The sequence below is a fragment of the Vigna unguiculata genome, chromosome 1, assembly GCF_037176805.1.
Source record: "Vigna unguiculata cultivar grain cowpea cultivar isolate G323 ecotype 2 chromosome 1, ASM3717680v1, whole genome shotgun sequence".
Classification (NCBI taxonomy): domain Eukaryota; kingdom Viridiplantae; phylum Streptophyta; class Magnoliopsida; order Fabales; family Fabaceae; genus Vigna; species Vigna unguiculata.
Genome location: NC_140792.1, coordinates 36,269,821 through 36,281,929, shown reverse-complemented (window position 1 = coordinate 36,281,929; position 12,109 = coordinate 36,269,821). Strand labels below are relative to the sequence as shown.

The window sequence follows — 12,109 nt, the reverse complement described above, 5'->3', positions numbered from 1 at the left end:
GTTTTAACTTGAATTTTTTTTTCCCCACTTCTAAGACGTTGAACTTGATAGGAAAAATAGCTAGAGCAATTGGTATAGTCTGAGTTAAGAGATTCAAAAAAAATTTGGACTGATTTTAAGTGAAACTTCAAAGGACCATAACTTTTGCTCTGGTTATCAGAATCACTATTATTTTATATGGATTTGGGGTAGAATTTGATTTCCTACCTTGTCATAACCGGCTCTGCCGGTTTGCAAAATCAGATTCTCCAGAAAATGCCATTTTCTACATTTCAGCAATGTTTTTTGTGATTTTTCTTCATTTTTCTTACTTTTGAAAAATTGTTAAAAATACTTGTGCTTTGAGTTTTGATCTGATTTTTTTTGTGCTTCTGTTTGACCACTCAAAGGAATATCCTACCAATTTTCAAGTCATTTGAAGGTCGTTTGAGTATACTTGTAGTTATACCCTTTGTTATGCCAATATCACTACAATTAGTGCTTTTTGGTGCATGACTAGGGGAAACCCAAGTGAATTACAACCATTTGACCCTGAAATTGATAGGACATTCCACAGAGGAAGTAGGCATCTTAGGAATCCATCTTTGCATGCTGAATATTCAGTGACTTTTCCTGATTCTTCTGATTCTCATCAAATTCCTGACACTCCTCATTCCTTGCATTCTGAGCATACTGTTTATTCTGAGCATTTTCATACTGATAACATGGCTCAACCTCCTCCACCTCCTCCACATCATGAGAGAACCATGAGTGAGCTCACTGCACCAGAGTTCACTTATGATAATTTATGCATACAATACCCTGAGGAGGAGGTTCCATATGTGCTGAAAACTGGTTTAATACACTTGTTGCCAAAGTTTCATGGTCTTGCAGGTGAGGACCCGTGCAAACACTTGAAGCAGTTTCATGTCGTCTGTTCCACCATGAAGCCTGCAGATGTACAAGAGGACCATGTATACTTGAAGGCTTTCCCTCATTCTTTGGAGGGTAATGCGAAAGACTGGCTGTACTACCTAGCACCCAGGTCCATCACAAGCTGGGATGACCTTAAGAGATTGTTCCTTGCCAAGTTCTTTCCTGCTTCAAGGACAACAGCCATACGGAAGGAGATTTCTGGCATCAAGCAGCAATCTGGGGAGACCCTTTATGAGTACTGGGAGAGGTTCAAGAATCTCTGTTCAAGCTGTCCACACCATCAGATTTCTGAACATCTCCTTCTGCAGTATTTTCATGAAGGCTTGCACCACATGGATCGAAATATGATTGATGCCGCAAGTGGTGGTGCCCTTGGTAACATAACCCCAGCTGCAGCCAGGCAACTGATAGAAAACATGGCTTCAAATTCTCAACAATTTGGCACAAGGAGTGATGCCATAGTTGTTAGAGGTGTACATGATCTGGGGGCAGCCGAGTACACAAAGAAGTTGGAAAGTAAGATTGATGCTCTTACCTCACTTGTCAATCAACTTGCTTCCAATCAGAGAGCTCCAGCTGCAAGAGTTTGTGGCCTTTGTACATCTGTTGATCACTTTACAGACTCTTGCCCAGCGTTGCAACAACAGGCTGCTACTGCTGCTTCTTCTTCTACACCAGTGGATACGCCTCAGGCCTATGCAGCAAATATTTTCAACAATAGGCCCCAACATCAACAACAGAACCATGATTTTTCAACAAACAGATATAATCCAGGATGGAGGAATCACCCTAATTTGAGATGGGGAAACCAGGGTAACCAGCAGCCCCAACAATTTCAAAATGTGCAACCCCCTCCACAACAAAGAGTTGCACCTGCACCACAAGCTGCTCTTGTTCCACATCTACCCACACCAGCTCCTGCTATAGCACCTGCACCTTCTTCTTCTACTTCATTGGAGGAGTTAGTCAGGATGATGACCCTTCAAAATATGCAATTTCAGCAGGAGACTAGGGCCTCAATCCAGAGTTTGACAAATCAAATGGGGCAGATGGCCACTCAGCTAAACCAGGCACAGGCTCAGAATTCTGACAAGCTTCCATCACAGACGGTGGAAAATCTGAGGAATGTGAGTGCCATTACATTAACATCTGGGAAGAACATTGAAGTTCCCACTCCTGAGCCTACACCTCCAAAGGAAGCCGACCCTGCCAAACTTCAGAGAAAGCGTGATGCTCATGCAGCTGGTCCTTCCACATCTGGTGCGACTTCTACACCTTCCACCTCTACTGCTGCACCTTCCATACCTCTTCCTTTCCCTTCAAGAGCCATTCCAAGCAAAAAGATGGAAGAGGTTGACAGGGAGATCTTGGAAACTTTTAGGAAGGTGGAGGTGAACATACCTCTGTTGGATGCCATAAAAAAAATTCCCAGATATGCAAAGTTCTTGAAGGAGCTATGCACGCACAAAAGGAGGCTAAAAGGAAACGAAAAGATCAGCATGGGCAGAAACGTGTCAGCATTGATAGGTAAATCTGTTCCTCAGATTCCTGAGAAGTGCAAGGACCCAAGTACATTTTGTGTACCTTGCATCATAGGTAACAATAAATTTGAAAATGTAATGCTTGATCTTGGTGCTTCAATAAATGTAATGCCTCTATCTATTTTTAAATCTCTTTCTCTTGGACCCTTGCAACCTACAGGTGTGGTGATTCAGTTGGCAAATATAAGTGTTGCCCACCCCGCAGGTTTGGTTGATGATGTTTTGGTTCGTGTTGGTGAATTGATTTTCCCTGCTGATTTTTACATTCTTGATATGGAAGAGGGATTTTCACATGGTTCTGCACCAATCATTTTAGGCAGACCATTTTTGAAAACTGCACGAACCAAAATTGATGTCCATGCAGGTACTTTGTCCATGGAGTTTGATGATATTGTTGTGCGATTCAACATTATGGATGCCATGAAACATCCTTCTGAGGATCATTCTGTTTTTCACGTGGATATTATTGATGATGCTGTTGATGGATTGATCTCTGATTTCCACTCTTTGCATGCATTTAAACATTCATTTGTGTCTGAGTTGTCTGAATTTGCATGCATTGATGATTCTGATTCTGATTCTAATTCTGATCCTAATGATGCTGAATATGATGTGGATAATGTTGAATCTACTGAGTTTCACTCTCTGGATGTTGTACCTATTGACTTTGATGTTATACAATCAGGTTGCACTAACCATGTTGCAGGAAGTACATACGCATCTGATTGTTATGCTCAGGTACAGGTTGTGGAACCCATTTCTCCCCCCCCTCTGGTTCCTGATATTCAGCCAGCATCCAGTACTCCAGAGTTGAAACCACTGCCAGACAACCTCAAGTATGTCTACTTAGAGGAGGAGGACAAACTGCCTGTCATCATTTCCACCTCCCTCACTGCTGAACAAGAGCAGAGGTTGTTGCAAGTTCTTAAGAAGCATAAGAAGGCAATTGGATGGACATTGGCTGACATCCCTAGTATTAGCCCATCAACATGCATGCACAGGATATTGTTGGAAGATGGAGCAAAGCCAGTGAGACAGCCACAGAGGTGACTCAACCCTGTCATCTCGGATGTTGTAAAGAAGGAGGTGACCAAGCTTCTACAAGCTGGGATCATCTACCCCATTTCTGACAGTCAGTGGGTTAGCCCCATCCATGTTGTTCCAAAGAAGACTGGCCTCACTGTAGTCAAGAACGAAAAAGAGGAGCTAATTCCAACAAGAGTGCAAAACAGTTGGAGGGTTTGCATTGACTACAGAAGGCTAAATCAAGAAACCAGAAAAGACCACTTCCCCCTGCCTTTTATTGATCAGATGCTTGAGCGCTTGGCAGGTAAGTCCCATTATTGCTTTCTTGATGGGTTTTCTGGTTATTTTCAAATTTGCATTGCACCTGAGGACCAAGAAAAAACCACATTCACCTGCCCCTTTGGCACTTTTGCCTATAGGAGGATGCCGTTTGGCCTATGCAATGCCCCTGGCACATTCCAGCGGTGCATGCTTAGCATTTTTAGTTATTTTCTTGAAAAATGCATAGAGGTGTTTATGGATGACTTTACTGTATATGGGTCCTCATTTGATGCATGTTTGGATAGTTTGGACAGAGTTTTAAACAGGTGCATCCAATCTAACCTTGTTCTCAATTTTGAGAAATGTCATTTCATGGTAGAACAAGGCATAGTATTGGGGCATATAATTTCAAAAAAGGGCATTGAAGTTGACCCTGCCAAGATCTCAATTATTTCACAATTGCCTTACCCCTCTTTTGTGCGAGAGGTTCGTTCTTTTCTTGGCCATGCAGGGTTTTACAGGCGCTTCATTCAAGACTTCAGTAAGAAGGCCCTCCCACTGTCTAACCTACTGCAAAAAGATGTTGACTTCATCTTTGATGAAGGATGCAAAGAGGCTTTTGATTGCCTCAAGAAGGCCTTGACCACAACTCCAATCATTCAGGCGCCCGACTGGACAGCCCCATTTGAGCTTATGTGTGATGCATCCAACTATGCATTAGGGGCTGTTCTAGCTCAAAGGATTGATAAGCAACCGAGGGTAATCTACTACGCCTCCAGGACATTAGATGCTGCCCAAGCAAACTATACCACAACAGAAAAAGAGCTCCTTGCGGTAGTTTTTGCACTTGAAAAGTTTCGATCTTATCTGCTTGGTTCTCCTGTTGTTGTGTTTACTGACCATGTAGCTCTTAAGTACCTGTTGAAGAAGGCAGAATCAAAACCTCGACTGATAAGATGGATGCTCTGGCTCCAAGAATTTGATTTGGAGATCCGTGATAGGAGCGGAGCACAAAACCTGGTTGCAGACCACCTAAGCAGGATTGAGAGGTCTACTGATGATGCTGCTACACCGATCCAGGATGACTTTCCCGATGAAAGTTTGTTGACACTCTCTACTTCTTCCTCACCTTGGTTTGCTAACATTGTTAATTATCTTGCTGCTTCTGTTTTTCCTCCCCTAGCATCCAGAGCTCAATGTGATAAACTCAAGAGCGATGCTAGGTATTACATTTGGTATGACCCCTATCTGTGGAAAATGTGCAATGATCAGGTTACCAGGATATGCATTCCGGACCATGAGATTGACTCGGTCCCCAAATTTTGTCATTCATCTGCACCTGGTGGTCACCTTGGCACACAAAGGACACCTCGCAAGGTGCTAGATTGTGGATTTTATTGGCCCACAATCTTCAAGGATGCGTGGAGGATATGTAGCACGTGTGAGGAATGCCAACGAGCAGGAGGAGCCATTTCTTGGAGACAACATATGCCTCAACAACCCATGCTATTTTGTGAGGTGTTTGACGTCTGGGGTATAGATTTCATGGGCCCTTTCCCTGTCTCTTTTGGTTTCACTTACATCTTGCTTGCTGTTGATTATGTTTCAAAATGGGTGGAAGCCAAACCCACTAGAACTAATGATGCTCGAGTTGTTGTGGACTTTGTTAGGTCTCACATATTTTGCAGGTTTGGAGTTCCTCGAGCTATTGTTAGTGACCAAGGCACCCATTTTTGCAACAGATCCTTGGGGGTTTTGCTTCAAAAGTACGGGGTTGTGCAAAAACTTTCTACACCATATCACCCCTAAACTAATGGGCAAGCCAAGATCTCAAATAGAGAAATCAAGAGGATCTTGGAGAAGATTGTGCAGCCCAACAGGAAGGATTGGAGCAATAGACTTGAGGATGCTCTATGGGCTCACAGGACTGCTTACAAGGCACCTATAGGGATGTCTCCTTATCGGGTTGTCTTTGGTAAGCCATGCCACCTTCCAGTGGAGATAGAGCATCGAGCCTACTGGGCTGTCAAGTCATGCAACTTCTCTCTTGATCAAGCTGGGGAGGAAAGGAAGCTGCAGTTGAACGAGTTGGATGAGATCCGTTTGGAGGCATATCAGAACTCTATGTTCTACAAGGAGAAGACCAAGAGATTCCATGATAGCTCCATTGCTAGAAAGGAGTTTGTTATTGGTCAGCAAGTTTTACTGTATAACTCCAGACTTGGACTCATGGGGGGTAAGTTGAGATCAAAGTGGATTGGTCCTTTTGTTGTCACTAATGTTTATCCTTATGGTGCAGTTGAAATCAAAAGCCAGTCCACAGATAAGAGCTTCAAAGTGAATGGGCATCGTCTTAAGCCATTCCTCAGCAATCCTGCCTTGGTGGATACTGTTGTGGAGGAAACTTCCCTGCTTGACCCCACTTCTATTTCACCATGATTCAGGGAGTTTTCTTTCCTTTTCTTTCTCCTTCTTCTTTACTTTTATTGCACTTGTCCAGGTCTGTCCGTCTGTTGTTGTTTCCGTTTGTTTGTTTCATTTTTGTTAATTAGTGTTAGTTAGTGTGTTATGTTTTTGCTTTCTGTTTGGAACACTCATTTCACTCTTGGAGGATGAGTTGTTGGTTATTCTGTGAACTGTTATCCTTGCTTTGTCTTTGCATGTCAACTTGCTTTTGGAATTAGTTTACCCTGTGTAAGAATTTGAGCCACTCTCTGTTCTTTGATTGTGTGATATATGCCTCTTGAATGCTTGCACAGTGGCCTTGGCTTGACTCTTTCTGAATGCCTTTCTGATTCACATGCATGTTGGGATATGATTTAGGCAATTTTGTTCTGTGAGCCTACAACCAGATGAGCCTACCTTGAACTGTTTCCGTTGATACCCCTTTTTGAGCCTGCATACCCTTTCATTGTTTTACAGCTCATTACAAGCCCTTAGCCTGAAAAACCATGATTATTCCTACCTTAGGAAATTTTGGAGCTTTGGAATTGTTTTGGGAATGGGTGCTCAATTAAGTGTGGTCGCGCACAACAAGTGTGGTTGTGCGCGCACTTGTTGTTGGTTCTTGGAATTGCTCATTTGTACACCAAAGTGGGATTTCAAAATTGTTGTTTCTCTGCATGTTCTCTGTATAGAAAAAAGAAGAAAGAAAAAGAAAAGAAAAGAGAATAAAGAAAAGAAATAAAAAGGAGTTTGGATTTGAGCATTGTGTGAGAACCGAAGTTGGAAGTGTTGGTGTTTGGGATTACTTTCATGATTGATTGAGACTTATTACCCACTGCTCCTCTATTTCCTTGGTTGCTTAGCTACTTATCCATATGCTCCACACCTTGTCCTCAGCCCCATTACAACCTTGAAAAGTCCTTCTGATCTTGACCTGCATGTGTTTCTGGTTTGGTTGTTCGTTCTAGAGGCTTGCCAAGTCTGTTTGATGTTTGTTTTTCAAGGGTGCTTTGAGAGTAAACAGTAGCCTAGAGATTTGAGTGATACAGTGCATATTTCGTGAGGTTATGTTGCTTTCAATTCTCTCCTTAAGCTGAACTGAGTACTTGACATGTTTTGAACTGCTTGGATGATGTTCACGGATACCTTGCAGCTTTGAATCCTTATGTGTTAGATGTGTTTCCATTTGTCTGTGTCGAGTCCGTTTGTCATGTGTCTGTTTGTCTTGTGTCTTTTTGTCTCCCTTGTTATGTTTGTGATGTCCTTGCTTTGCTTTACTCTTTAATTTTGCCCAGGAGTGCAAAAGGGTAAGTGTGGTCGATTTTGATGAGTCATTATTTTCTTCTATTCCACTAGCCTTTGTGCACCCATTAGACAGTTGATTAGTGCTTAATTGTTCATCATTAGAGTGTTTTTCATCTGTTGGGCTTTATTGGGCCATTGTTCCGAATTTGGACTAATTTCACATTATTTGGCCTAATTTTTGTTTTTAATTATTTTTAGGTATTTGGGTGACGCAATTTTGGAGCTTGGACATTAATATTTAGTTGAAGAAACTTTCCACATCATTGCCACATCATTTCCATGTCATTTCCACGTCAGCAAAGTCAATGGGTCAACATTTGAGGCCCATAGTGGCATTTTTGTAATTTTGCGGCTTATAATGGCAGTTTTGTAATTCTGAGTGGCATGGGTGATATGACCACGAATTAGGTCTGCATGAGAAGAAGGCAGCCGCTCATTCATCTTCAACCTCTCTTCAAAATCTCCATTTTCGTTCTCCAAGCTTCCATGGACGTCCCCCTTGCGGTTTTTCACGTTTTTGGCTCATTTTTACCGTTTTTATGCATATTTGACAGCACCCATTGAGGGTTTTACGTTTGGAATTCGTTTTCTTGGTTGGGCAGTTCGGTTTGTGGATTTTATTGACTTGGAACAATATCCATTCATGGGGTTTTCGCATTTATATATGATAACACTGTTTTGCATTCCATTTAAGCTTTGAAATCTCAATTTTTGCTCTTAAATTGCGTTTTCAGATTTGAAGGGTTCTTGGTTCTTGGTTCTTGGTTCTGATTTTTGTGATTTCAGTTTTGAAGTGTTTAATTACTCATTTCCATGTCTAGCTAAATTCGTGTATTGACTCCTTGATGAAAAATGCAATGAAGCTTTGAGGTTGTGCTTGTTTTGTGAAATCTGCCATGTTTTTGTTCTGAATTCGTGGAATGCATGTGGTGAATCTGTCAATGCTTAATTTACAGAGTAATTGCATGTGTTTTGTTTAAGATACGTTCATGCTTAATGTATGTAGCTTGGCTGTCACGAATTTAAGGATGTGTGCATTGCTTAATTGCATAATGAAGCTAGATTGTAATTTTCGCTTAGTGAATTATTATCTAGTGGATTGAGACAAGGCAGGGTTGGTGTTAATTTGGTGGCCTATGATAAGTGAAATTGCGTTTGAATCAGGGATGTCAATACGGTTTTAGTCACTGTAGCATTTAAATTAATCTATTGATTAGCATTCTGAATCTGTCTGCCAACCCCCCTCCCCCCTGTGTTTTATTGTTGTGTTCATCTGGAAAATTGGCTTTGAATGAAAATATTGGTCGTTGGGAGACGACTTGGTTCACTTTCATGTACTGCATTTAATATGTTTTAATTTGGTGGGGTACGGCCTCTATCAGCAACCCACCGTCGACGAGAACGCAACTTCAAGAAAGGGTTCAGTCTTCTTCATCGTGATTTGGCCGTGCTCAATGAAGAAGAAGGGTTTGAAATCCAAGCGAGAGACGAAAGGTTAAAGAAATTGGGGATTTAGGGTTCTTTGAAACCCTTGAGAATCAGATTTGGGGATTATCTTGATTAGGGCTGCCAACGTTTGGTGACTTCAAATTCGAAATAGACAACCTAAAAAATACGTTGTTTTTTGGTTGATTCTAAACAAAGCATTCATTCATCTACGATCACAGAACCAATGCAGTCTCTCAAGTCACACCATGCTGTTTCATCTTCTCTTTTCAATCAATTCTCTTATCAGTCTATGACATTCTTCCTCTCTTTCTCAACCAAAAGCCGTTGCCTACACTTCAACAAAACCACTTCAATAATTGATTACCTGAATTCCGACTTGCAGTTCTCCAGAACCCAATCCCTTTATGTCTCCAAACGTGTTTCAGGGTGCTGATTCCGTCAAAACCCCTTATCAGTGCTCACTTTCTTCAAATTAATAGGCTTTTCCCAAAGCCAGATTCTCTCCCTGATTCGTCAAAGACCCCAGATACTGTTTACAAACGTTGAGAAAATCTTGAGACCCAAAATTCAGCTATTTCAGATGTCTGGATTCCAGGGTTACGAGTTATGCAGCTTCATTTCAAAGAATCCCTCCATTTTGACTCATAGCTTGAAGAAAACATTGGTCCCCTCAGTTGAAGCTATTAGGAAAATTGTCTACGACCAGAAAGATTTTATTCTTGTCTTGCACAGATGTGGCTGGATACCCCCAAAGTACAAAAGAATTATGGAGAATGTCGTCTTCTTGGAGAGTTGTGGCATTCTTGGGACTCATCTTTCATTGCTACTCAAACTTCATCCAAGGCTTTTCGTTGCACAGCGGTCTACTATTGAAAACAATGTTTCTCGAGCTGTAGACTTGGGTTTCCGTGAAAATTCAAGAATGTTTGTCCATGCAATTCATACATTAAGTTGTTTGAGCGATAAAACATTTGAGAGAAAGTTGAAACTAATTAATTGTTTTGGTTTTTCGAAGGATGAGGGCCTGCAAATGTTCAAGAGAACCCCGACTTTGTTTAGAACATTAGAGAAGAAGTTGAAAGTTGGAATGAAATTCTTCTTGCATACAGTTAAGCTGCCCAAGTCAGTCCTTATTCACCAGCCTAAGATTTTAATGTACAGCATGGAGGATCGCGTGCTTCCTCGATATAAAGTCTTCCAACTGTTGAAATCAAAAAATCTCTGCAAGAAAGTCCCCAGTTATATTCATGTGTTGTGCTTGTCTGAGGAGATGTTCTTGGACAAGTATATATCACAGTTCAGAGAAAATGCAGAGGAGTTATTAGTAGCATACAAGGGTCATTATCTGGAGGCATAACCATACCTTCAATTCTGTTTTTTCACTCTTCCACAGGGTTCTAATACTGAAATTATTTAGATAGTGTTGTGCATAACCATGGAATGTCTCATTGTAGTAATGAAGATGGCTCGTTTATTGTATCTGTTTATTGATTATGCATCTTTCTTTCCCATGGTAATTTGGTGGTCATAAGAACCTTGGAAGATCCACACGAAAATAAGCAATCCACTTTGACTGCTCCTTTAAAGAGGTATGCAGAGTATACTTTTCTTGATCTTGTTGACTTGTTCCCCAGCTGGGATATGCTCCAATGTTGAATTGTAAAATTAGCCTGTATTCATCTTCCAGCACCCTTGTTTAGCTTTTAAATCGCTGAGCATTAATTAGACTGTTTCTATGTTGTGAATTATGTAAGTTAATTTGATTAGTCAAATTTGTATGTGCCTCAGTAGGATTGATATCGAGTTTCCTTTTACTCCCTTCCACCTTCTACTATTAAGAGAGAAAAAATCAAGAAGAACGTGGGTTGCATTAGTAAATCTTAGGTGGTACTTGAAAGTTGAAACCATTGAGACATTATTATGCTGCTTTATTGTCAACGTTTAAGACTGCTTTTTTTTAATGGCTTTTCAATGAGGGACTAAAGGTATGCATCACTGCTTTCACTTGTTTATCACTGGAATATATTTGGTAGTATTTGAACTAAGCTAAAAAATGCCAAAATATAATCCCTTCAACTGCAGCTGCAACAAATCTTCTTACAATCTCTTTCCCTTACAAGATGGACCATTCTTTGCTGTGACAGTTTCATCTTGTCACCTTGCAGTGGCCCTCCAGCCCCGTCTTATGATTTCCTGACTCAACAGCTAAACCTGAAAACAATCAAAGAAGAGTTCATATTTTGTATATTAATTCTGATGCATTATCTTTGAAGGTCCGTCTCATGATATTTTGTATCACTCTTCTGCAGGGTTGTTATATTATAATAGATAAATATTACAATAGACAACATATGTATATAAGGACACACATTAAAAGAAATAATTATCTATTTATTTTAAAAATCAAATAATTTTAAAAATAATCTTTAGAAATACATACCGTGGGTTAAATCGATTCAATATAGAATTCGAGCATTTTAGAGATTTGTATGAAGATTTTAAATTTAAAAAACTAATAATACTATTTAAGAACTAAAATAATAATTTATTAGATATTAAAGGTTATAGTTGAAATATATTTTTATTTTTACGGTAAATCAGTTTAATAATAAATCAAATGAATAAAATAATTATTCAGAGAAGTAATACTTTAAACATAATATATTCTTTAATAATTTATTAAATGACCAACTAATTATAAATTCTAAAATTATAAATTTAATATAATAATAAAACAAAAAAAAAATATTACTTCTCTAAATATAGGGAGCCCATTAACTATAATACAGTAACATTCGCAAGAAATTTTTTTTCTTCTAGTCTCTAAAATACGCCATTTCAAAGTATAGTTTATTGTTAACTCTACTTGGTTACATAGTGAACTAATTTTCAAGTCTTTTATTAATGGTGGTAAATTCAAAACCCCATTACCATTATGAAAAAGCAGATAAGTTCTTGCATGTGATTGTTAGGTGTAATAAAGTAGTTTCGAACCTTAGTGTAGTCAAAGTTCTCTCTAATAACAACCGTCCCACCTTAAAAAAACACTTACGGGAATCATAAAAGCTGGTCCAGTATTTTGAATTTGAGTCAAAATAACTGGTTCTAGAAGTGTCAAGTTTGGTACATAATGGTTTGTTTTCTAAAAGATGGTGGTAGTGACATAA

The 12,109-nt window shown here is 39.8% G+C and overlaps 1 protein-coding gene and 1 non-coding gene across 2 annotated transcripts; one reads left to right on the top strand and one right to left on the bottom strand.

Annotated features, from left to right (window-relative positions):
- Positions 1–361: 361 nt before the first annotated feature.
- LOC146888924 (uncharacterized) lies at positions 362–10,299 on the top strand. The gene is made up of 8 exons (XM_085666745.1): positions 362–595; positions 698–1,556; positions 1,767–2,511; positions 2,617–2,681; positions 2,997–3,292; positions 3,590–3,786; positions 4,651–4,842; positions 9,422–10,299. The coding sequence occupies exons 1-8, from the start codon at positions 492–494 to the stop codon at positions 10,297–10,299; spliced, it is 3,336 nt and encodes a 1,111-aa protein (XP_085522871.1). The 5' UTR covers positions 362–491.
- On the bottom strand, positions 1,094–1,202 carry LOC146888925 (small nucleolar RNA R71). Its single transcript, XR_014984859.1, has one exon. It is a non-coding gene; the product is annotated as a small nucleolar RNA R71 (small nucleolar RNA).
- Positions 10,300–12,109: the final 1,810 nt, after the last annotated feature.